A 26,500-nucleotide genomic window follows, 5' to 3' on the forward strand; every position below is an offset into this window, starting at 1 on the left:
TGACCTTTCTTTGTAGTCGTTATGTTTCCTTTTGTAGTTGCTTCACATCTCCTTGTAGTGTCTTTGTGGTTGTCTTGTCTCTTTGTGGTCATTTTATTTGAGGGACATTTTGTAGCTGAAGGCCTGGGGGGCCCCTGACACTTTTGGCCCCTCTTCCTGTGCCCCGGGAGCCCCGTTCAGTAATCCGTAATGGAAGGGAACTGCGCTTTATATCCATACTTCTGCTTCTGCTTATTTATGTCAGACTATGATTGTTGATCTCCCCCCCACCAGTGGACCGTGTCCAGGCCATGTTCACCATCCTGAGGTCTTTCGGCTGCGTGAGCTCGCCGCACAGTGACGCTTCGTCTCGATTCGCCACCGTCTTCTCTCTGGACTTTAACCACGCCGGACAGGCTGCCGCTGGACACCTACAGGCACGAAACACACAAACGCATTAAACAGAGTTTCTTATCTCTGGTTAGATACAAAGATACTCATGTCGTCTTCTTCTTCTGGTCCTCTCCTCCTCCTCCTCCTCCTCTCTGCTGCTTCTCCACCAGACGATGATGTTGGACAAGTGGAAAGTGTGTCAGAAGACTCAGGGAGAGAGTAACTTCCTGGTCTTCTCTCAGATGCTGGCAGGAGTCGGCACAGAGATGAGGTACATACTGTACTTTAAATATTTGTTACATCACATATTTCCTATTATGATTATCGTGCTAAAGTCCTCACAGTGTTCTGAATGTTCTCTCGTTGATGATCCTTCATTAGGACGGAGCTGCAGCTGCATCAGCTTCCTCAGTCCAACTCTTTTGGGATCGTTCATCCCACCAAGGTACAGTAAGAGCAGAAGAGTCTCAGCTGTGACGGGGAACAGCAGCCAAACCACAGCTGAGCTCAGCTTCAGGGTCCTGCTGCTGTGTGTGAAGGCTCCTAATCTTTGATGAACACATGACTCGGTTATATTCATCATTTAGTTATTGTTGCGTTTGGGATCCTGGTCGCTCTTTAACATACTAAGATCTTTTTTATCACTTCATGATTGTGAAGATGTTTATGTTTGAATTGAACGAGTAGGATTATTCTGTAAAAACAATATTTAAAATATTCCCTCTCAATCGTCATTATGACCCATTAGACGTGGGTCGTGGTGTCTCTACTGATGGATGGAGGGATGAAGGATGAAGAGGTGATGGATTGGTGGATGGATGATTGATGGATGATTGATGGATGATGGGTGGATGGATGAATGATGGATGAAGGATGGGTGGATGATTGATTGATGGATGAATGATTGATGGATGAATGATTGATGGATGGATGATGGGTGGGTGGATGGATGATTGATGGATGGATGGTGGATGGATGAATGATGAATAGGTGATGGGTGATGGATGGTGGATGGATGATTGATGGATGGAGGATGGGTGGATGATTGATGGATGGTGGATAGGTGATGGAGAGGTGATGGATGTTTAATCACTCTAAACATAACTAATGTCCCCTTCATCAAATGTCCAAACCCAGTCTGTGTCAAAGTGAAGCGTCATGACTTCAACACATTTAGTGTTTTAACAATTTGAGAAGTAAAGGAAAAATACGTATTTTAATTTTACAATTATTATTACATAGTTGGACCCCGAAAAAACAAAAAGGAAGTAAAACCAGTTTCAACTAAAAACAAGAGTTAAAGAAGCATTCCACTGATTAATATTCTCCCTGTGGACACAGTTGTATAATGTGGAGGGAGCTTTCCAAAGTCCCAAGAAAGAAGCAGAATGATTCTTTTAATCTGCCTCAGGAAGTCTGATCTCCACTAAAGAGTGACCCTCTGTACAACACTCCAACGCCACTTGTTCAGGACTCAAAACCCGAACTCCAGAACATGAAACTCTGCTGACAGGAAATATGCTGACTATGTTCTTCACATCCAGTGCAACGTTAAAACACTTCTCTAGATCTGCGTGAATTTGCAAACGTTTATACGGCAGTGCTTGTGTGAGCGTGAAGCACCGGGGGATTAAAGATGGAAGAAAATGAGCATTTTTGAAGAGCTGAAGTGATGTGGGTAAGAGGAGCCATCTTCAAGAGGCTGTGATGGGAGATGAGATGTGACTCAGCTGTTCTTCCACTTTATGCAGTGATTGATTTCAGAGACAGACGTCCATCTATCTGTTTGTTAGGTTGAGGAGAAGCAGCGTGCGTCCATCGCCTTCACCAAGCTGCTGGTTGCGATGGAAACGCTGAGCTTCTCAGCCGGCGAGCAGAAGGCCATATGGCACGTTCTGGCTGGTATTTACCATCTGGGAGCCGCCGGGGCCTGTAAAGGTAACGCCGCTTCATCATTGTCCCTCACACACACTGTTAACTAACCCTCTGCACATACACACACTCACACACACACACACACACGGGTTAGTCTTGCTGTGCTAGTGGGGACCAGCATTCACATAATGTGTTACGAGGACCGAACACTAAACCTGATGTCCTTACAGGGCTGAGACGTCCTCACTGAGACTGAATTTAGTCCTCGCATAGATGGCAATACAAAGACAAATTTAAAGTGAGATGGGTGCTCTTTCTCATAAATAAAAGATTTAAAAAAATTACATTTACAGTAATAAAAATGAAATAAAAGTAAATGGTAAAATATAACATAATAAGAAATCAGTTGTAAATAAGGTAAATAATTATTCATTTTTTTTCTTTCTTTCTTACGTTTATTGTCGTCTCATTATTATTATCATTTAACATATATTTTAATTTATTTCACTTTTCTCTATCTCGTGGAACCTCTTGCAGGTGTACAGTTATTTATCTGTTCGAGCATCATTGCATCATTTGCCCTTTAAAACCCCTGAATACCACATTTAAAATCTTAAATAATTCTCTGAAACATGAAATATCTGAATACTAAATATGCAACAATCACAATTCAGAAAAAACTTCCTTAAGTATTATTTATTAAGAACTCAAATACAGAAACAACGAAAAACGTGTTCTCTACTTCAGTATTTCCATTTTATGCTACTGTATACTTTTACTCCTCTACATTTATTTAACAGCTATAATTACTCTGCAAATAAAGAATTCACCTTAAAACATATTACATCTTGTTCACTCCCTCTTACAATAAAGCAGTGTCTAGTTCAGACTCTTTATCATCTTCAGGATGTTTTTAAGGTTAACCAAAAAGAAATTTCACCTCTAAACTTCTCACAAGTTTAATTTCAATAACTGTTTGAGGCTCAAAGAGATGAATTATTAATTCATTAGAACCAGAACCAGGACTGAGAGGGTCAGACTGTCACACCCTGCTACAGTAAAATTTGAGTTTTTTTAAAGGAAGTCTGGTGCTCAGAAACACTACCACTTTAGTCCACAGAGGGCGCCAGAATCAACACTAAATGAAAGTTCCTTGTAGTAGCGTCTCTCGACCCCTCAGATTTATCTGGTGACCCTTTGGAGGGGCCCGACCCCTAGGTTGGGAACCACTATAACTAGCTAACTGTATATAATTAAAGTAGCTGCAACAGTAACATGCTGCTTTAACATTGATGGAAGTGTATGTTGTGAAAGTAGGATTTTGGACGCAGTACTTTTACATGTATTTATTGTGGTAGCAGTACTTTTGCTTCAGTAAAGTATCTGAGTACTTACTCCACCGCTGTCCTCTCAGTGTGTCCTCTCTCTCTTCCCTCGGCTCAGTGGGCAGGAGACAGTTTGTGAACTTCGACTGCTCTCAGGTGGCCAGCGGCGTCCTCGGATGTGGGGGAGAAGATCTGCACACCGCCGTCTTCAAACACCACCTCCGACAGCTGCTGCAGAGAGCCACCGGGGGCAGCAGAGAGAGGAGCTCTGCTGCAGAGTCGGAGGAGGGTGAGACACACACACACACACTGAATGATAACATGCTAATGGGCTATTGTGGTACTGTAGAAGTGATGGACCACCGATGCAACAGTTCTAAAGAGACATTTCAGTCAAAAAGTTTGGATGGATGCCGGTGCATTCATTAAAAGACCACGTCTTCACTGTGGTCTCTGCAGGTCCCAGACTGACGGCTGCTCAGTGTGTTGAAGGGATGGCTGCTGGACTCTATGAAGAACTCTTCACCTCCATAGTGTCGCTTATCAACAGGTACGGGTCAACGCTGTCTCCTATAAAATTATGGTCGGAAAATGTATTTTCTCCCGGATAACGGCTGCAGATTTCAACAGTTTGAAACACGTGGCTAACGTTGTAAAAATCGTTAAACGCGATTGTAGCCACGATGTAAAATATGTTTTATGATTTATTAACGTTTCGAGCCGTCCATCCTCGTCCACTGCAGGTAACGTTAGTGATGTCAGACAGTTTGATCAGAAGAAGAGGATAATCAATAAGAGATAATTGTTTAGATAAGCATCTGAAGCTGGAGAACAGGGCTCCAGATAATAAGTAGATTTTATTTACAATAAATGTAATAACAGGTTGTCTTAATTTGATAAAGTGCATTTATTATTCAGTAACCTTCACAACCTATACAATTAAGTAACATTGTTAATGCAGGACTTTTACTTGGAACAGAACATTTCTACACTGTTTCATTACAATGTTTACTAAAAGTGTAACTTTAAGTGTAAATCTACCCACTGCATCATTTATAAAATGGATCTATGTGACGAGGCGAGGTGCTAACATTCTTCTATTTCATGACGTAGATTAATCCCAAACAACTCTATCTCAGAATTGGCTGATTTAAAACAGTAGATGACGTTTTGAGCCATTAACAACCATTAATTGACGATTTTTAAATATTTGGTATGGAATGTCAATAATCACAGCAGCATTGATGTGTTTCATCACTTAAAACACACATTCAGTTTCTCCTAAACTAATAGATCTGAGTATTTCCTCCACTGCTGGTTATTCTTTTGGTCTCATGCTACATTTGTTATTGAGGAACCTACATTTTTTGGCCACATTTCCACCGACTGACTGTCTGATGTGTCACATTGATATTTGTTGTTCACCGTTTGTTCATGTCAACATGAACTTGTTGTCCTTCCAGTATCCGACTCATAGTGGCCATCTGTTGTTGTGTTTTGTCACTTTTGCGATCACGTGTCACGTGACATCAGCTGGTACCCTCCATAGTACATACACTGTACACACACTCCTCTTTAACATGCATACGTGTGTGTGTGTTTGGTGTTCAGGGCTCTGAGCAGTCCTCAGCTGACGTTGGCCTCGGTGATGGTGGTGGACGCGCCGGGCCTCAGGAACCCGAGACACTCTGCGGAGGAGCGAGCCGCCAGCTGGTCCGAACTCTGCCACAACTACCTGCAGGAGCGTCTGCTGGAGCAGTACCACACACACACCTTCACACACACACGAGAGAGATACACACAGGTAGACCAACCCCTGATTCATGGCTATGGTTTGGTTGTTTCATGTGTGTTTGCTCTACAGACGTGTTCAGAAAGTAATATTATAGACTGTATTATATGACAGCTCTTTGTCATCAATTTACATGCAAAGCAGGTTTTAGTATTTGATAGTACGTATTATTTAAATTAAATACAGCCAAATTTACTTTAAGTTTCCTTTTAGTTTGTTGTTGTCCGTCGCCATCTTGTTTTTGTCCGTCTCATTTTTGTCTGTCGCATCTTGTTATTGTCTGTCGCATCTCGTTTCTGTCTATCGCATCTTGTTTTTGTCTGTCGCCATCTTGTTTTTGTCTGTCACATCTTGTTTTTGTCTGTCGCCATCTCGTTTCTGTCTATCGCATCTTGTTTTTGTCTGTCGCCATCTTGTTTTTGTCTGTCACATCTTGTTTTTGTCTGTCGCCATCTCGTTTCTGTCTATCGCATCTTGTTTTTGTCTGTCGCCATCTTGTTTTTGTCTGTCACATCTTGTTTTTGTCTGTCGCATCTCGTTTCTGTCTATCGCATCTTGTTTTTGTCTGTCGCCATCTTGTTTTTGTCTGTCACATCTTGTTTTTGTCTGTCGCCATCTTGTTATTGTCTGTCACATCTTGTTTTTGTCTGTCGCCATCTCGTTTCTGTCTGTCGCCATCTTGTTTTTGTCTGTCGCCATCTTGTTTTTGTCTGTCACATCTTGTTTTTGTCTGTCGCCATCTCGTTTTTGTCCGTCGCCATCTTGTTTTTTGTCTGTTGCCATCTAGGTTTTTGTCCTATCACCATCACTTCAGCATTAGTGTCAGCATCACAAAATGACGTCCTCTTAAGTCACATGCTCAAACAATAGAGTGACAGGCGGAGTATGTCTTTGTACTAATAACTACATTTACACAGATCATAACATACCTGGTCCCAAGAGATTCGTACCTTTTGTTCCACCATTAAAGTAGTTTAGAGTCCACATTAATACCGTCCCACTCAACACAACTCATAGATGCAAAAAGCAAACTGATTAAGTGCTTAGAAGATGAGGTAGCTTATAGACATTTGTTCTTAATGTACTCCTAATGTGGGCTACTTCCCCAGTGATAGTTTGTTCTCCAAAAGTACAAAAGCTTTTCCTTTTTTATCTGGCAGTGAACGGATTACCGAGCCCTCGAGGCTTCTGGTGCTCACAAGAAACCAGACAGCATCAAACCCACCACACCCTATAAAGAAACACACTTCTCCATTCTGCTGCTGTAAAATGTGGAATCATTTCCCTTCTAGTCTAAAAGTGATCACGTCAAACAGCAAGAAGAACTTTGTTGTTTCTGTACAGACCTTTGAACAGATTGGACCCAAATTACTTTAGCGACCCTCTGACTGTTCATCGAGCATTTTATGAAATTTGAATTAGCAATTAGCAGAGTTGTACCTTTACATCCGCCATTAAAGTTGCTTCCAATAGTTTTAGGGACAAATTTATGCCAATTCAAGTACAATGAATGTGGATGGTCTAAAGGGCAAAAACATCGTCTTCTTGTTTTTTGTCCGTCGCCATCTTGTTTTTTGTCCGTCGCCATCTTGTTTTTTGTCCGTCGCCATCTTGTTTTTTGTGCGTCGCCATCTTGTTTTTGTCTGTCCCCATCATTCTAGATGAATAATAATGAGTAATATGTTGTGTGTTTACAGGAGAAGATCCCAATGGAGGGGGAGAGTCCAGAGAACAGTCCGGCTGAGGTGGTGTCTGCTATCGACCAGCCGCCTCCACAGGTACACAACTCTTTCTTTATTACACCTCCTTTAAAGCTCACATAGACTTGAAGGGGAGGAGTCATATACGTGAAGGAATGAAACTGTTGTGTAATGTCTCCTGTGTCTCTGGAGGAGCGTTAGTCTGATAAAATACCCTTTCATTTCATCAAACATTGATATTTCATGTCTCATTATAAATGTATCCTCTAATAAAGAGTTCACTTTAACCAGATTGTGTTAAACATTAAATTGTGAAACTATGAAGTCATGATTGATTCATCTGAGACCAACAGTCATGTTACAACAAGGAGGAGACACTGATCCGTTTCTTTTTTCTTTTAATGCTTTATGTCGTTATAACTGTGTTACATGTTCTAGTTCTCTCTACTTCTATCATGATAGTTCTGTTTCCATTGAAAAGTAGGACTTTTATATTGTGGTAAAAAACCCAGCATGTGGTTCAGAGGGGCACACTTACTACAAAGTAAACATAGATTGAATGCTCAACGTGTAGTTGAAGTGGAGGTGCTCCTCTTATGCTGCTTACGGCCCAAACAACCTGAGAGACGTTTGTCTTCAGGGATTCTCTGCCAGAAATCTGAAGCAACAAACCTACTTGGTTGTGTTTGACAAAGGTCCTGGTTGGTTTGGGAGAAGATACATACGGTGAAAATGTTTCTTTCTTCTCTTCTAACAGAGCCAGAAATCCTCAAAGCTCCGGCACATTAAACGCGCTTGATAAAACAGCTATTTCTTTCTATTTTGTGGTAATTGTATATATATTGTGTGTGCGTGTGCGTGTGCGTGTGCGCGTGCGTGTGCGCGTGTGTGTGTGTGTGTGTGTGTGTGTGTGTTGGTTAAAGGTCCGGGCGGCATGTGGAGACCCCAGAGGTCTGTTGTGGGTTCTCGATGAGGAGATGGTGACACCATCCTCCAGTGAGAACAGCACCCTGGAGAGAGTCTGCCAGTATTACAGCAACACTGGTATTTAAACGCCCCCCCAGTGTGTGTGTGTGTTGTGTTTTAATTACGTGCTCATGATATCGTGGATGTGTGTGCGTGTCCCTGCAGTGCGTCAGTGCGAGCAGCCGCTACAGTGTGAGGTGAACCACCTGATGGGCTGCGACCCGGTCCGCTACGACCTGACCGGATGGATCGGTCTGATCCAGAACAACCCGTCTGCTCTGAACGCCATCTGTGTGCTGCAGAACTCCACCATGTGAGTCTGATTCAGGCTGAAAACCTGATACACATGTACTTCTGTGTACTTCTGTGTACTTTTGATCGTGAAATCTTACTGCAACGGAACACAATTAGGAGGTTTAGCCCATATTTCTTCATATTTGTATCAAACTGGTATGAGTAAAAGTATGCCAAACTAGATACTCGCAGTTCCTTATTGCAGTGTACACACAAATATCACTGGATTACTTTGATTCTGAAGAAAACTTGATGATTCTCGCAGACGTTTTGGAATTCTGAGCATTTCATCAACGTTTATTTTGCGATGGACGACGTAGATAATGAAATCCTATCAGGATATTATGGTAGTAATATAATTATGTGTGTTTTTGGAGAGTGTATCTCAGTCTGTGTCATCTCAGAACACAAAATACACATTTCAGTACACACGATTGCTACAATAGTACCGACATAGAGCTAATAAATATATCAAAATAAGTGAACACACAACGTTTTATCAAGTATTTACAGTATTGAACACTTAAGTGAATGCAGTTTTGTAATCTGATTACTTCTTCTCTCTTTGTCCTCCTCAGAGCGGAGGTGAAGGCCATGTTCACCCAGAAGATCTCTCTGCCCCCTCTGTGTCGAGGTCTGGGGGGTCTGGAGGGAGGCAGCCAGCGCTCTCTGCAGAGGAACGGCATCATCAGGAAGACCTTCAGCGGAGGAATGGCCGCCATACGCAGACACTCCCAGAGCATCGCCGTCAAACTGCAGGCAGTGAGTGCTGCTGGAGTTTGAAATAAAATCAATGTTTTAAGCACACATTCATGAAATCAGTGTATCAGAACTGGTGTTAATGGAGTATGATTTAAGTGATTTAACATATAACCTGTTTATATGTAGCAGCAGAATAACAGTGTGTGCAGAAGTTTAGACTTCACGAGCTGGTCCATCCTGAGCTTCTGTTTTCCATCGGTACCAATCCTTATGTTATCTCCTGAGAATACTTCCACAGTATCTGGATTCAGTCTCTCTTCTTCTTCTTCTCCTCCTCCTCCTCCTGCTTCTTCTCTCCGCCCTGCAGGACTCTCTGGTGAACCTGATCCGTCGAGCCCGGCCGGTGTTCCTTCAGTGTGTGAGCGCCAAGACGGACGGTGGAGGTTTTGACGTGGCGGCGCTCAGAGTCCAGCTTCACTCCACACAGATCCTGTCGGCCCTGCAGCTCCACCGCACAGGTCAGCATTTAAAAAACATAAAGTGTGTAAGAAGTGATACTAGTAGAAACGTTATATTGCAAATAGATTAATGAAAATAGTACGTTTTTGTTCCAGCTTGCTTTTATAGAATAAGTTCGGGTGTAAATTCTGTGTTTCTCTCTCTCAGGCTATCCAGAGCACATGACTCTGAGCGACTTCAGGTGTCATTTCCAGGCGCTGTCGCCTCCCATCATGAAACGTTACGCTTCAATGTTTGTCAGCCACGATGAGAGAAAGGTCAGGGGTCACACGTCGCAGCAGCTCACACACAAAAACATCAGTTTATCTCCGATCTTCAGCTCTGAATGAATGAGTTCCTCTGTCTGTGTCTCAGGCGGTGGAGGAGTTACTGGTGGAGTTGGATCTGGACAAAAAGAGCATCGTCGTGGGCGCCAGCCGGGTGTTCATGAAGCGAGGTATGCTGCGTTACCTGGAGCAGCAGAGGGACCAGCAGGTCACCGGCTGGTTGGTCCACCTGCAGGCCGCCTCCATGGCACATCTGGCCCGTCAGAAGTACCGCAAACTCAAGGTTAGTGTCTCACTGTGGAGCTCTAATCTATCTGAACCAGACGGCAAGCCAAGCTGCATTCTCTCTAGTGTCCACCAGGGGGCGACTCCTCTGGTTGTATAGAAGTCTATGAGAAAATGACTCTACTTCTCTCTTGATTTATTACCTCAGTAAACATTGTAAACATGAGTTTATGGTCTCAATCTCTAGTTTCAAGTCTTCTTCAATACAGCATGATGTTCATTTAGTACATTATGGTCCATTTAGAGTCAAACAGACCATAAAGCAGGGGATGCTTTAGGGCGGGGCTACACGGTGATTGACAGGTCTCTACCAGAGACGTATACGGCGTCTCTACGTTACTCCTCCTCAGTCCAGATATGGTCACTTCCTATTCACTGGTTGTGTGTGTGTGTGTGTGTGTGTGTGTGTGTGTGTGTGTGTGTGTGTGTGTGTGTGTGTGTGTGTGTGTATCTCCAGGTGCAGCAGATGGCAGTCAGCTGTCTGCAGAGGAACCTGCGGGCTCTCAGGGTTGTGTCCAAGTGGAGCTGGTGGAAACTTTTCTGCAGAGTTCGTCCTCAGCTCGACGTCAACATGGACAACGAGCGGCTCCGGGCTAAAGAGGTACACACACACACACACGGACGCACACACACACACACACGGACGCACACACACACACACGGACGCACACACGGACGCGCACACACACAGACACACACACACACACGCAAATTGATTAAAAAATAAATTCACCCACCTGCTTGTAATATGTATGTAATATTGCCTAAGATCTTAAAAGTTATTGTGCATGAAGTAATAATAATAATTTATTTATATAGAACCTTTAAAAACACAGTTACAATAAAAATACATTCAAAACACAAAGAGAGTAAAACTAATAATTAAACAGACATTAAAATAAACTAAAACATCATAAAACATTGAATGAAAACACAGACAATCTATTTTATAAAAGTGTGTTTTTAAAAGTTTGCAGCCCTGAATATCATCTCCTTCTTTTTCTTCCTCTTCTTCTTCTTCTTCTTCTTCTTCATCTTCTTGTCAGGATGAGATATCGGCTCTGAGACGACGCCTGGAGAAATCAGAGAGGGACAGGAACGAGCTCAGACAGACTGCAGACGTCCTGGAGACCAAGGTTTGTGCTGCTCACACACTCAAACACACACACACACACACACACACACACACACACACTCACACACACACACACATTCATGTCGATATCCCTGTGTGTGTGTGTGTGTGTGTGTGTAGGTCACAGCCGTGACATCTGAGCTAAGTGATGAGCGTTTTCGTGGCGATGCGATGGGTCAGGCTCTGGATGTGGAGAGGGCTGAGAGGATCCGACTCTGCAGGGAGAACAAAGACCTGCAGGTAGAAAAGTAATCTATTACCTCGAGCCCAGAGGACAGACTCTAGGACACTTTGTCTCCTTCTAGAGATTTATCGTGTTGCTTCTCTTCTCTCTCACGACGTCAGGCTCGTCTAGACCAGTGTCGAGTCACCATGGAAACCCTGCAGAAGCAGCTGGAGGAGGAGAAACAGAAAGTTCAGATCGCTGAGAGTCAGAGAGGACCAGCGACAGGTAAGGGCCAGCGACAGGTAAAGACCAGCGACAGGTAAGGGCCAGCGACAGGTAAAGACCAGCGACAGGTAAAGACCAGGAGGCTCTACTCCAAAGGGTTAGGGAGGTACGGAAGACCAGTGACCCCAGAAAGAGAAACAAATACAAGATAATAATATAAGATCCCCTAAGTCTTAATACTGACTCAATTAATGACTTAGTTTCTAAACTAATGACTTAGTATCTCAACATAATGACTTAGTATCTCACATAATGACTTAGTATCTCAACATAATGACTTAGTATCTCACATAATGACTTAGTATCTCAACATAATGACTTAGTATCTCACATAATGACTTAGTATCTCAACATAATGACTTAGTATCTCACATATTGACTTAGTATCTCACATAATGACTTAGTATCTCACGTAATGACTTAGTATCTCACGTAATGACTTAGTATCTCACGTAATGACTTAGTATCTCAACATAATGACTTAGTATCTCACATAATGACCTAGTATCTCACATAATGACTTAGTATCTCAACATAATGACTTAGTATCTCACATAATGACTTAGTATCTCACATAATGACTTAGTATCTCAACATAATGACTTAGTATCTCAACATAATGACTTAGTATCTAACGTAATGACTTAGTATCTAACGTAATGACTTAGTATCTCACGTAACGACTTAGTATCTCACGTAACGACTTAGTATCTCACGTAACGACTTAGTATCTCACCGTAACGACTTAGTATCTCAACGTAATGACTTAGTATCTCACGTAACGACTTAGTATCTCACCGTAACGACTTAGTATCTCAACGTAATGACTTAGTATCTCACCGTAATGACTTAGTATCTCACCGTAATGACTTAGTATCTAACGTAATGACTTAGTATCTAACGTAATGACTTAGTATCTCACCGTAATGACTTAGTATCTCACCGTAATGACTTAGTATCTCAACGTAATGACTTAGTATCTCAACGTAATGACTTAGTATCTAACGTAATGACTTAGTATCTAACGTAATGACTTAGTATCTAACGTAACGACTTAGTATCTCACGTAACGACTTAGTATCTCACGTAACGACTTAGTATCTCACGTAACGACTTAGTATCTCACGTAACGACTTAGTATCTCAACGTAACGACTTAGTATCTCACGTAACGACTTAGTATCTCAACGTAACGACTTAGTATCTCACGTAACGACTTAGTATCTCACGTAACGACTTAGTATCTCACGTAACGACTTAGTATCTCACGTAACGACTTAGTATCTCACGTAACGACTTAGTATCTCACGTAACGACTTAGTATCTCACGTAACGACTTAGTATCTCAACGTAACGACGTAGTATCTCACGTAACGACTTAGTATCTCACGTAACGACTTAGTATCTCACGTAATGACTTAGTATCTCAACGTAATGACTTAGTATCTAACGTAATGACTTAGTATCTAACGTAATGACTTAGTATCTCACCGTAATGACTTAGTATCTCACCGTAATGACTTAGTATCTCAACGTAATGACTTAGTATCTAACGTAATGACTTAGTATCTAACGTAATGACTTAGTATCTAACGTAACGACTTAGTATCTCACGTAACGACTTAGTATCTCACGTAACGACTTAGTATCTCACGTAACGACTTAGTATCTCACGTAACGACTTAGTATCTCACGTAACGACTTAGTATCTCAACGTAACGACTTAGTATCTCAACGTAACGACTTAGTATCTCACGTAACGACTTAGTATCTCAACGTAACGACTTAGTATCTCACGTAACGACTTAGTATCTCACGTAACGACTTAGTATCTCACGTAACGACTTAGTATCTCACGTAACGACTTAGTATCTCACGTAACGACTTAGTATCTCACGTAACGACTTAGTATCTCACGTAACGACTTAGTATCTCACGTAACGACTTAGTATCTCAACGTAACGACGTAGTATCTCACGTAACGACTTAGTATCTCAACGTAACGACTTAGTATCTCACGTAACGACTTAGTATCTCACGTAACGACTTAGTATCTCACGTAACGACTTAGTATCTCACGTAACGACTTAGTATCTCACGTAACGACTTAGTATCTCACGTAACGACTTAGTATCTCACGTAACGACTTAGTATCTCACGTAACGACTTAGTATCTCAACGTAACGACGTAGTATCTCACGTAACGACTTAGTATCTCACGTAACGACTTAGTATCTCACGTAACGACTTAGTATCTCACGTAACGACTTAGTATCTCACGTAACGACTTAGTATCTCACGTAACGACTTAGTATCTCACGTAACGACTTAGTATCTCACGTAACGACTTAGTATCTCAACGTAACGACGTAGTATCTCACGTAACGACTTAGTATCTCACGTAACGACTTAGTATCTCAACGTAACGACTTAGTATCTAACGTAACAACTTAGTATCTCACGTAACGACTTAGTATCTAACATAACGACTTAGTATCTCAGAATAATGCCTTGAAGTTTCTTACAGGATCTCTTTTCGTCACGTTGTCAGAAATGCTCTTGCATAGTTCAGAGCTGAGGACATAAAGATCATTTCTACTACAGGCCATTATACTTCTGCAGTTGCCAAGGGTTACAAGGACAGATTGTAGCTCAGCTATTATGAAAATATAGAAATTATGATGAAATATGCCTCATGCAAGGACGTGTTACACAAAAGGCTGATTCCTCTGTGAGATACTTTGACAATACATCCACCTGAGAGGTGTGCTTTATCAAGATGCTGATTAAACAAAATGATTGTTACACAAACAAAGAAGTTCTGATCAAACGTAAACAACTTTAGTGGAAAATAATCATCTTCAACAGCACTTCTACACTTAACTGAATCAACATGTTGAATTCAGTACTTTTTCCTATTCTCTGGTATTTCTACTTTAATTCAAGTAAAAGATCTGAACACTTCTTCCTCCACTGCTGGTTTTCAAGCTAAAAGAAGAGACGGATTAAACGCCAGCAGGTTTTTAAATGACAGAAACATCTGTCTCCCCTCACAGAGAGCGAGTTGGCCATGCAGCTGGAGTGCTGCCAGACGGAGGTCGAATTCGTCCGCAGACGCCTCAAACAGACGGAGGACAGACTGGAGACGGAGAGACAGAGCCGAGAGCAGCTCGACGCCAAGGTGAGGCGGGACGCTGTGACGACGTGCACGGCAACGCTGATGAGAGATTAAATGTGTGAAGGTAGTAAGTGTGTGTGTGTGTGTGTGTGTGTGTGTGTGTGTGTGTGTGTGTGTGTGTGTGTGTGTGTGTGTGTGTGTGTGTGTGTGTGTGTGTGTGTGTGTGTGTGTGTGTGTGTGTGTGTGTGTGTGTGTGTGTAGGTGGCCGCTCTGCAGGCCCAGCTGGAGCAGTCCAGGCGGAGTGCGACGGAACTGAAGCGTCACTGTCGCCGTGTGACCTCTGACCTCCAGGACGCCCGAGTCCTCACCGACAGCCTGCAGAGCCGCATGCACGAGGTGGACCGCAAACAGAGGAGGTGTGTGTGTGTCCAGCTGCTCCACTTAACATTATATTTACATTATATACAATTATACAATAACCTTGATATTAGTGAGACGAAGGAGCGAGTTATGGACATTTGAACCAGAAATCAGCAGATTGAAACATTTTCCTCTCAAACATCTGGAGGTAAAATGTGAACGCTGTGTATAGACGGACTCATACAGTCGACCAGCTCCGACATTAAAGTGTTTACTTCTTTACCCGCTGAATGAAAGCAGCTCTGCAGCGTTTTAAAGCATCTTTGTGCGGTTTCTCTCTCAGGTTTGACAGCGAGCTGACTCAGGCTCTGGAGGAAGCCGACACTGAGAGAGAGCAGAAGGACAAAGCCTGTCAGGAAAGCACGGCCCTGGGAGCTGAGATATACGGCCTGCGCCGCAACCTACAGGTGTGTGTGTGTGTTCACCTGTGAACTAAAACCAGGAAGAAAATCTGACTGATGAACAACCAGCAACGTCACGGATTCTCAGTTTGTTTTGATGAGTCATGAAGCAGAGATGATGATGTAACAGTGCTCTTTATGGTAAAGAGAGCACGTATTCTATTGAGTGATTACAGATGTCACATGTGATTCATGAAGCGCAGTCACATGAGTGAAAAGATGCAAATGACATCGCAGATTAAGGAGTCAGACGCGTGGAGTCAACGTTTATATTTGACGTATGGCAGACCGTAAATGTTAATAAAAAGAATAATGTCGTTAAATCCTTCATGAAATACAGAAGAGAGCCGACGTCTCGCTGCAGAAACAAGATGAAAACAGACCAGCAGTGATGAAATATACAGGATATTAATGCACAATAATGTCAGATTCAAGGAAGAGTAAATCATAAACATTAAGATGAAAGAAACAAAACAAAACACACAATACTCACTCTCAGATAGTCTGATGTTGAAGTAAAAGTTTAAAGTTCTGCATTTACTGGAGTAAAAGTACACCATTATTAGCATCAGAACATACTTAAAGTACCTAAAGTGAAAGGTGTGTGTGTGTGTGTGTGTGCGTGTGCGTGTGTGCGTGCGTGTGTGCGCGTGTGTGTGCGTGTGCAGGAGAGCCAGGCGGAGGTGGACCGTCTGCAGAAGCAGAAGGACGAGCTGTGCGCTCAGATCCGTGACCTCAGCCTGCCGGTCGACCTCGCCTCCGATTCGCTGCCCGACCTCAAGAAGCAGCTCCGCCTCCTGGAGGGTCAGAGCGGCGAGAGGGCGCAGGAAGTCTCCGAGCTCACCACCAAAATACAGCAGCAGCAACAGGTGCTTCACAAAGCGAAGACACATTCAAATATTGAGTTTTGACTCGCTGCCGTCGCTCATCTCTCGCTCCTCTTCCTCTTCTTCTTCTTCTTCTTCTCTCTCATAGGTCCACATGCGCTTTGAGATGGAGATGGAGAGGATGAAGCAGATGCACCAGAAAGAGTTGGAGGACAAAGAAGAGGAGTTGGAGGACGTGCACAAGTCCTCTCAGAGACGGGTACGTCATTCACATCTCAAGGCCCAACAGAGGCAGTGCATTCACTCAAGTACAAATGTGAGGTACTTGTCCTTCAGTACTGTCCTCGCGTGTCACTTTCTACTTTCTACATTTATCCGACACCTTAAATATACATTTCTTGCACACAAAACTGATCAGAAAATTAATTATTATTAATGCAAAAAAAAATCCAAATATCTTTTGGTTCCAGTCTGATAAATGTGAAGATTTGATGCTTTTCTTTTCAATAGTTTAATAATTGTAATGTATATTTAATCATTTGGAGGTTTGGACTGTACTGTTCACAGTTCTACAGTTTGTCTGCTGCCAAACTCCAGCGTATACTAGTTTATTACAAAAGAAGTGTGGTGGTGTTATTACAAGTTACATTTATTCAGTGAGTACATGTACTTATCACGCCACAATTCAATAACATTGCACCTTAAATCTGGTTTTATTGTAAATATACAGAAAGTTAATGAATTACTCAAATAAATAACCTCCAGTGTTATTGATATTCTCTTGAGTGCACAATAAACTAAACTGAATAAAGTCAGAGCTATCCGTTTCTTACTAATGGACCCTGAAGCAACAAAGTGGAGATTTGTTATAATTCAAACTCCAACCGAGGACGTGAGTTTGAAGTTTGCACCGTCAGTATTGAGACCTCTGCAGGCTTCACATATGTGTTCACAATAACCTGAAACATTCTCCGAACATCACAAGAGAATAAAATCATGTTCAGCAGGAATTCTGCACCGTCACTGAACTCAAAAGCAGGAGTTGTCGATAGAGCACTGAAGAGAGCAGTGTTGTGCTGTTTGTGTGCAGATGGATCTTTTTCAACGTCCTTCCTCGAATGAAAGAAGGAAACAAATTCTTTTCACAGAATGATTTTTCTATTATGCAACCAGAGAGAGTTACATCACTTCTCTGCAGTCACACAAACGTTCTACAGGTTTCCTTTGTGGTTGTTTTGTGTCTCTTTGTGGTTGTTTTGTGTCTCTTTGTGGTTGTTTTGTGTCTCTTTGTAGTTGTTTTGTGTCTCTTTGTGGTTGTTTTGTGTCTCTTTGTAGTTGTTTTGTGTCTCTTTGTGGTTGTTTTGTGTCTCTTTGTAGTTGTTTTGTGTCTCTTTGTGGTTGTTTTGTGTCTGTTTGTGTTTGTTTTGTGTCTCTTTGTGGTTGTTTTGTGTCTCTTTGTGGTTGTTTTGTGTCTCTTTGTGGTTGTTTTGTGTCTCTTTGTAGTTGTTTTGTGTCTCTTTGTGGTTGTTTTGTGTCTCTTTGTGGTTGTTTTGTGTCTCTTTGTGGTTGTTTTGTGTCTCTTTGTGGTTGTTTTGTGTCTCTTTGTAGTTGTTTTGTGTCTCTTTGTGGTTGTTTTGTGTCTCTTTGTGGTTGTTTTGTGTCTCTTTGTGGTTGTTTTGTGTCTCTTTGTGGTTGTTTTGTGTCTCTTTGTGGTCATTATTAATCTCTTCCTGGTTGGTTTGTCTCTTTGAGGGATATTTTGATATTTTAGACACTTTGTGCCCATTCAGTGATCCGTGTACTAAAGTACTTAAGTACACAGTTATCTTTGACTGTTAATGTTAAAACATTTCATGTTTCCAGCTTCACAAACATGAAGATTTCCTCTGAATATTTTATATATTTTATATTATATTTTCTACTTTACATACTGTCAACTAGCTTGTTCATTTCCCCAAGGTTTCAATAAAGTTTCATCTTTTTAAATAATAATATATCATCATTTATTTGTTGATTATATTTTGTGTTCATAACCTGAATCTGCAAAATAACAGATATCAAATACACGAAGTGGAGTAAAAAGTACTGTATTTGTCTCTGAGGTGTAGCAGAGTAGAAGTATAAAGTACTTGCAGCTTCAAACCACCAAACTCTGCTTGATTTATTCAGCAGCAGATTGTCCGGAGGCCTCGGTTTATTGTTTTTATGCTCTTCAACAGACAATGATTGTTTTCCTGCTTATCATTATGCAACCTGCTGCAGGGAACGTTTCCTGTCGGGAGCGATAAAAGATCATTCCGACCGCTCGTCCATCGATGTATTTGATCTGTTGGTGTCGGTTTGTGCAGCTGAGGCAGTTGGAGATGCAGTTGGAGCAAGAGTACGAGGAGAAACAGATGGTGATTCATGAGAAGCACGACTTGGAAGGACTCATAGCAACTCTGTGTGACCAGGTACACACACACACACACTGTGTCACTGCACATCCTCATGTTGTGTTGTTATTCCTGCAGGCTCTGAGTGAACGAGCTCTCTCACGTCGTACATCATTGTTGTCATTGTTGTGGGTTAATGTTCTCGAGCTGATGAGGGTGCCGTTCCACAAAACAAGCATATGCTGCAAGGAGGCGGCGGCTAATTTAACACTCTGTCTCCGTCACTCCCAGGATGTAATTGGACTCCTGACAAGTGGCCAGGACCTGGTCTGTAACGGGCCAACAGCTCAAGTCTTCTCAAGGCTTTCAGAGTGAAGAATGTGACATGAAACTACTTTAGGCTTAATCTCTTTTAGAGTATGAGGTTCTTCTCCACAGTCCATCATGTTCTGCTGTGGACGTATTCTAGACTCCGAACAGAATCTCTATCAGTTTAAGTGAACGTTATATTTAGAATGTTTCCACCTCGTTACCTTGCTGTCAGACACTGAAGCTGTTATCTCTGATCTCTACAAACACACCAGACTCCATTCACTAAACACTGATTCTACCTCTCAGGACACAGGAGCTGCTGCTCTACTTGGCTTCCCTTTTTATTTCTCTCTCGTCCATCTACTGCAGTGAAACACTGACTGTGGAGAAGAACCTCACACAAACACACTTCTAAACATGCAAACTGTCCCTTTAAGTCTGAGGCGTGTCGTCCTGCAGGTCGGCCACAGAGACTTCGATGTGGAGAAGAAGCTGAAGAGAGACCTGAAGAGGACTCACGCCCTGCTGGCCGACGCCCAGCTGCTGCTCTCCACCGTGGACAACCCGGGGCAGCACCTCCCCAACGGCAGCAAGGAGCAGATCGAGCGCCTGCACTGCCAGGTACGCTCACCTGTCCTACGCGTTCACCTGACTCCAGTTTGAGGTGCATTCATGCACCTAACTCGCTCTCTTTATGTCGCCAATTAGCTGGAGGAGAGCGAAGCGAGGCGGCTGGAGGCGGAGAGCGTTCAGGGGACTCTCTCTCAGGAGCTGGAGAACGCACAGATTGAGCTGGAAAATATCTGCAAGCAGAAGAGTTTGGTGAGCGTGCCGACAGGTGTTTGATTAAAGGAATATACCCGAGTCAATGGGTACATCCCAAGTCTCTTAATTGCATCCCCGTTTCCCTCACTTGGGTCCTTTCCTTGCGTCCTAGTCCCTCCCACCAGGGATGCATGGAGGAAACCATGCGAGGAGAGAGGAGATATGTTTTAGGAGACATGAGACGTCCTTTCCTCAGTTGCGTCACGTGAAGCGACGTCTGTTTCTGATGACGGTGCTGATGATCACAGCTGATCAGCTGTCAGTCGGCTTTAACAGCTGGAGAGACTTTAGATAAGTTGGTGTCTGTTCACATGATCACTGTACTTAATAACAGTAACTAATAACACTAATAACTAATAAAGACACACAGTAATCACCACTGTAGAGGTGTTTCTCTCTGTAGTCTGTTAAACTGTGTCCTGTGTTCTGTTTATAAGCTCAGGATCCATTTCTACCGGCGGAATGCGATCGTCTTATTTATGAATTATTTGCGTCTGTACGGTTTGAAATTCAGATTGTGACGTCGATATTAAATAACCCAGAATATGATTATTGTTTCTCTTAAATGATAAAACTCATCAAACCCGACAATCAGGAATGAACAGCCTCACGTGACTGAATGAAATGATGATAAATGATGTAATAAGTGTTTCGTCTCTCAGCTCTCTCTGACTTTAATTGTTTCCATAATAAAGTTATTGAGGGAAACATCAGATCATGAAAACACAAATCTTTCTAATAAATGTAGAAAGTTGTTTGTGGTCCTTTTGTTGTTCAGTCTACAATGAACATTTATTTAAACCAGATGTTGAATCGGAAAACTAATCAAATATAAAGCTTGAGTTTAATCTGTGATCCGTCTTCACTGTTTACATGTTGAACAAAATCTCATCAATCCGATCGGCTGCAGCGTTGAATCACATGACTGATGAACAATGAGGGGGCGTGTCGGCCGTTAAAACACTTCCTGTAAGTCTGTTCTCATGGGTCCTCAGAGATCCCTCCTCCATCCTCTCTCCTCAGAGCTAAATAAGAGCTTTGGGACGGCCGTCAATATGGCGGCGCAGAACAACTTCCGGTTCAAGCGAGGAGCGAGGAAATGAGAATTAAGAGACTTGGGATGTACCCTATGAGTGGGGAAACAGGACCAATGCAGATGCTTCCAGAAAGGGTTCAGAGGTCGGTTAGATGAAAATCAAAGTGAGAAGGACCTTGAATTATTTCTGTAACTCTCTTGAAACAGACAAAGGGAGAAAGTTCAAACTCCTCTCAACTCTCTTATTTCATTCCTCACACAAGTGTTTCTGTCAGTTTTCCACATGAATAAGAGTGAAACTCTATGAACGTCTTCCATGAGAGTGGGCGCCGTTATCATCACATTTAATAAGTAGCATGGGTGATGAATTAGATCATCATGCCTTTCATTAGTGTGACAGAGGAATGAAAGATGTGGCCTGAATATTTTACGTGGATTCTCTTGACTCGTAGATTCAACTGAGATAATGTTTAAGAAGGAGCGCAGTCGTCTAATGCATACAAGTTAGAGAGTTAAATATGCTGCATATGTGCAAGTATATACTAATATATGCACACCCAACCCACCTGACCTGTCTCACCTGTGCGTCCAGGTGGACGTGCAGTTGTCCCTGCTGCAGCACGAGAAGGTGGACCTGCTGAAGAGGCTCGAGGAGGACCAGGAGGACCTCAATGAGCTCATGAAGAAGCACAAGGCGCTCATTGCTCAGGTGCTGCTCACAGTTTTTATCTTCCTGCCTTCATTCAATCACTTTGTTTTTTATATCCCCGATACAAATGTCTCGCTCTTCCTCTGTGTTTAGTCGTCCAGTGACATCACGCAGATCAGAGAGCTGCAAGCTGAGCTGGAGGAGGTGAAGAAGCAGAGGCAGTCTCTGCAGGAGGAGGTGAGCTTCATATGGATCATTAAACCTCCTTGTTACAGGTCTTAATGTTGCACTGGCTTACACATTCACTCATGCATCGATACATTAATATTTGCTCTCTAACTGTTGTTCCCCCCCCCCCCCCCCCCCCCCCCCCCACTCGTGATGCAGCTCCAGCAGAGCGTGTCGAGGGTGCAGTTCCTGGAGGCGTCCACCGTGGGGCGCAGCATCGTCAGCAAACAGGAGGCGCGTGTGTGTGACCTGGAAAATAAACTGCAGTTTCAGAGAGGGCAAGTCAAGAGGTTTGAGGTGAGGCCCCCCCCCCCCCCCCCCCCTTCAACACATAACAACATGGGGCTTTATTTAAAGAGAAACTAAAACCCTCAAACCACAAAAAAGCGGCCACGACGAAGCTTCAAATTGTGACATTTCATCAAAAACATTGTTTTATTCTGCATGTCTCTGCTTGGGGGGGGGGGGGGTTCAGACGTCTCTAAATGTCGCCCCACTTCCATGCTGTGCAGGTGCTGGTGCTGCGTTTGAGGGACAGCGTGGTTCGTCTGGGAGAAGAGCTGGAGCAGAGCGCCCAGGCCGAGGCTCGGGAGCGAGAGAACGCCCGCTACTACCAGCAGCGCCTGCAGGACATGAGGCTGGAGATGGAGGAGCTGGTCCAGAGAGAGCAGGACAGCAGCCGCAGGCGCATGGAGCTGGTAAACTATTCAACCTGTTTTCTACCTAGCAACCAAAATCCTACCATTAATGTTGTCAGTGTGCGCGCCCGTATTCTCCCAAATATCAACTTTTCACAACAGTCTAATAGTCTTTGTAGGCGGAAACATCCGGTTCTGCCGAGTGAAGCCAAAGCTTCATGTGTTAAAGCTGCATTCTCTCTAGTGACCACCAGGGGGCGACTCCAGGGGATGCTTTAGGGCGGGGCTACACGGTGATTGACAGGTCTCTACCAGAGACTTATACAGCGTCTCTTCGTCACTCCTCCTCAGTCCAGATATGGTCACTTCCTGTTCACTGGTTGCAAAAAACAAGATGGCGACGGAGAAATCACAGAACTCGAGGCTTCAAAACGTCCACAAACCAACGTCTCGATGACTACGTCCGACCTTTTATGTCACACTCTTGTCATGCTTTAAATAAAAAGGAAATAAAAACAACAATCCCGTCACATGAAGAAGCCTCTTGCCCAGAGATGGAGATACTTGTGGGGACACGTTTCTTTGGCGTTCCTGCAGACCGATCACCAGCGCTGCTGAATATGAACCCACATCACTCTCATGCAAGCTGGGAGACGACCTCCTTTAAACAGCCCATGAGGAACACTTCCTCCAGGCGACGCAGTGAAAGTACGCCTCACGTCTCTGTTCTCAAAAACAACAGCTGGTGAAATATCTGGAACATTAGAAAACATCACTTTGGTTCCTGCCAGAGTTTGATCATCGGCAGCACCGACAGCAGGACGGAGGCTCCCTGCACACGGTCACACTCTGTAGAGTGTGAACGTGGTACTCCTCTGCTGTTCTTATGTGATACTTTTGATAATACTTGCAATGAGTATTTTATGTTTACCCAAGAAAAGAATCTTCTTTGTCTAAAGTACTGTAATTGTAATTATTTACCCAAACGGTCCGTTGTCAGCTCCCTGAATAGTTCACAGGCCGACCTCAACCTGCTGCTGTTGTGAATCTCTGGTCACTTTCTGTGTCTTTGCAGCAGTTGTGCATCTCATTGTAGTTGTTTTGTTGCTTCTTTGTAGTTGTTTTGGTCTCTTTGTGGTTGTTTGGTCTCTATACAGTTGTTTGAGTCTCTTCCTGGTTGGTACGTGGGGGGGGCCTGATACTTTGGACCCCTGGTCTTTTACCTGGTCGGTCTGTTCAGTAATCCATCCATGTTATCGCCATGTGTCTGGATCTTAGCATTATACTTTCTAATCTTTTTCTTCTTCTAGGTTTAAGAGTCTATTAGGTCTCATAGCGACGCACTAGACAGATTATTATGGAGCTACATAAATCTAAATCATGTTTCCAGTTAAACTCAGACTTCGTTGTGTTCTTGTTCTTGTTCACAGCAGATTTCTTCGTGACCTCTGAGCAAAAGAGAAGGAGCTTCGATAATTATTCAGTTATTAGCACAAAGCAAGCAACACACACACAAGGATGCCCTTTAACAACCTCACACACACACACTCACACAGCCTGTGTGAATAGACATATTCATACACACACACACATGCTCACATACTCTCCTCCTCCACCGCTCTTAACGTCATCTCTCCCTCATCCCGCTTTCTCTCTCTGACTGTGATTAATCCTCATTGTCTCTTCAAGGTTATGGCACGCACGCACGCACGCACGCACGCACGCACGCACACACACACACACACACACACACACACACACACACACACACACACACACACACACGTACACACATTCATACATGGTTATGTGTCTCTATGACAACCGCTGCACCAACACCCGTCTCCTCAAAGCCTACAAAGCCAATAACTTTGGAAGCCTAGAAGCGTGTGTGTGTGTGTGTGTGTGTGTGTGTGTGTGTGTGTGTGTGTGTGTGTGTGTGTGTGTGTGTGTGTGTGTGTGTGTGTGTGTGTGTGTGTGTGTGTGTGTGTGTGTGTGTGTGTGTGTGTGTGTGTGACAGGATGCTAATGAGACAGAACAACAACTAAAAAAACAGACAAGATGAATTAATAAATCGCTCTATTCTCCCGATGTCAGCATGCGAATGTAACAGTCTTCTGGGCGGAGGTCGTAGGACTGTGTGAGAGAGGAGATGCGATTGGACGTCATGCCAAACCGTGTTTGACTGATGAGATAATAAAGAAGAGAATGAAGGTAATTGCTGTGGCTGATTGGACCTCGGGGTCTTTACAGGTTGTCGGGTAGGAAGTGGCTCGTTAAAGGCAAACGGCAACCTTCGGTTCTTTAAAGAGAAGTCAAAGCTTCATGTGTTAAAGCTGCATTCTCTCTAGTGTCCACCAGGGGGCGACTCCTCTGGTTGTATAGAAGTCTATGAGAAAATGACTCTACTTCTCTCTTGATTTATTACCTCAGTAAACATTGTAAACATGAGTTTATGGTCTCAATCTCTAGTTTCAAGTCTTCTTCAATACAGCATGATGTTCATTTAGTACATTATGGTCCATTTAGAGTCAAACAGACCATAAAGCAGGGGATGCTTTAGGGCGGGGCTACACAGTGATTGACAGGTCTCTAACAGAGACGTATACGGCGTCTCTACGTCACTCCTCCTCAACTCAAGGCTTCAAAACGTCCACAAACCAACGTCTCGATGACTACGTCCACTTCTTAAACACGCCGTCACCTTCGTGTCAAACAATCCTCCCTTTGATCTCACTTTGTTCTGCAGGAGATGCAGTTGGAGGAGCTCAACGCCGTCCGTCAGACGTTACAGGCCGACCTGGAGACGTCCATCCGCCGCATCGTGGACCTGCAGGCCGCCCTGGAGGAGGTGGAGTCCAGCGACGAGAGCGACTCTGAAAGGTACGCGGCTTCACCGAGAGGGTTTCACCTCCTCTGCCTTAAAATCATCACGTCCGTTTATAACTCAACCTTTTCACCACTCTGTCCTTCACTCCAGCGTTCAAACTGCTATGGCGTCCTTGACTCGAAAGAAAGAGCTGTAAGAACCTCATGAGTGTGTGTGTGTGACATGAATATGAAAGATAACTTGACCTCCTTCAGGATCATTGTTTTCTGTTAGTTTTGGTCGTCATTTCTATCAGTTATGATAAAAACAAACTCATCGAAGGAACTGTTGAGGTCTGAGAACACAGAGATGGTTTTTAAAACCAGTAAACCTTCTTCTTCTTCTGAACACCGCCGGCCACGTTCCAAACATCTTCATCCGTTATTCAACTGTGAACCATTTAAAGAGGATATTTCGTTAACGCATTGAAATGTCATTAAATGTATTTTGATTCAATTGTCAAGCAGATGTTTAAGCAGTTCTACTCCCACGAGGAGTGTCATATGGTGATGTTATTTAACTGGTAACAGTTGAGAGGATATGTGCTCATATATTCCACTTTCAACTCTTAAGCTCCTTTTAGGCAAAACTTTCAAAGTGTCGCATAAATAAACGCAGTTTATCCGCTTCTCTCTCTTTGAACTGGTTTGGTAATAAACCGTGTTGTTTGGTCAGAAGTTGGCGCTAGAGGATAAACCTTTAGCGTTGATTTACTTTCTACGTGGAGTCGTGACAAGAGAACGTTTTAATCTTTTATACTTCGAGCAGGTTTCTCCTCTCTGTAAACCGACTTCCTCTGAGCTGCTCAAAGTTCTCCGTTTTGTCCTCCCATCCGGTTATTTTACCCATTTGAGGAAGTTTTATGGAATCTTTTTGTTTCCATCCAGCTTTTTGTATATATATATATATACATACATATATATATATACATGTATAAATATATATTGATACTTCAAAGAGGTGCTGATATGGATCCGCTAGTGATGTCAATGTGTTCACAGATTTTAGCAAATTACAATTTTATTATTACTGAGGAAACGACGGCCAAAAGCACAAAAATGATCCTTTAATGTGACTCAAGTAAAAATGGCTTCGTGCATGACGACTAACAGTCCATGAGC

At 43.1% G+C, this 26,500-nt stretch overlaps 1 protein-coding gene across 1 annotated transcript in view; it reads left to right on the forward strand.

Annotated features, from left to right (window-relative positions):
• myo18b (myosin XVIIIB) overlaps positions 1 to 26,500 on the forward strand; it is a 36,528-nt gene that overhangs the window by 6,218 nt on the left and 3,810 nt on the right. Inside the window, exons 8-39 of the mRNA XM_076093701.1 lie at positions 274 to 416; positions 543 to 643; positions 754 to 817; positions 2,166 to 2,310; positions 3,691 to 3,861; positions 4,032 to 4,122; positions 5,184 to 5,376; positions 7,062 to 7,142; positions 7,988 to 8,108; positions 8,196 to 8,343; positions 8,903 to 9,086; positions 9,394 to 9,544; positions 9,693 to 9,802; positions 9,900 to 10,094; positions 10,554 to 10,697; positions 11,143 to 11,232; positions 11,352 to 11,471; positions 11,577 to 11,682; positions 14,738 to 14,862; positions 15,061 to 15,215; positions 15,503 to 15,626; positions 16,289 to 16,489; positions 16,596 to 16,706; positions 18,796 to 18,900; positions 19,594 to 19,755; positions 19,843 to 19,956; positions 21,588 to 21,704; positions 21,798 to 21,881; positions 22,032 to 22,169; positions 22,385 to 22,570; positions 25,260 to 25,393; positions 25,491 to 25,532. Of these exons, the coding sequence (XP_075949816.1) occupies positions 274 to 416; positions 543 to 643; positions 754 to 817; positions 2,166 to 2,310; positions 3,691 to 3,861; positions 4,032 to 4,122; positions 5,184 to 5,376; positions 7,062 to 7,142; positions 7,988 to 8,108; positions 8,196 to 8,343; positions 8,903 to 9,086; positions 9,394 to 9,544; positions 9,693 to 9,802; positions 9,900 to 10,094; positions 10,554 to 10,697; positions 11,143 to 11,232; positions 11,352 to 11,471; positions 11,577 to 11,682; positions 14,738 to 14,862; positions 15,061 to 15,215; positions 15,503 to 15,626; positions 16,289 to 16,489; positions 16,596 to 16,706; positions 18,796 to 18,900; positions 19,594 to 19,755; positions 19,843 to 19,956; positions 21,588 to 21,704; positions 21,798 to 21,881; positions 22,032 to 22,169; positions 22,385 to 22,570; positions 25,260 to 25,393; positions 25,491 to 25,532 (4,156 nt within the window). The remainder of the gene's footprint in view (positions 1 to 273; positions 417 to 542; positions 644 to 753; positions 818 to 2,165; positions 2,311 to 3,690; positions 3,862 to 4,031; positions 4,123 to 5,183; positions 5,377 to 7,061; positions 7,143 to 7,987; positions 8,109 to 8,195; positions 8,344 to 8,902; positions 9,087 to 9,393; positions 9,545 to 9,692; positions 9,803 to 9,899; positions 10,095 to 10,553; positions 10,698 to 11,142; positions 11,233 to 11,351; positions 11,472 to 11,576; positions 11,683 to 14,737; positions 14,863 to 15,060; positions 15,216 to 15,502; positions 15,627 to 16,288; positions 16,490 to 16,595; positions 16,707 to 18,795; positions 18,901 to 19,593; positions 19,756 to 19,842; positions 19,957 to 21,587; positions 21,705 to 21,797; positions 21,882 to 22,031; positions 22,170 to 22,384; positions 22,571 to 25,259; positions 25,394 to 25,490; positions 25,533 to 26,500) is intronic.

The sequence above is a fragment of the Anarhichas minor genome, unplaced genomic scaffold (assembly GCF_050575085.1).
Source record: "Anarhichas minor isolate MPS153535 unplaced genomic scaffold, ASM5057508v1 ptg000002l, whole genome shotgun sequence".
NCBI classification, from domain to species: domain Eukaryota; kingdom Metazoa; phylum Chordata; class Actinopteri; order Perciformes; family Anarhichadidae; genus Anarhichas; species Anarhichas minor.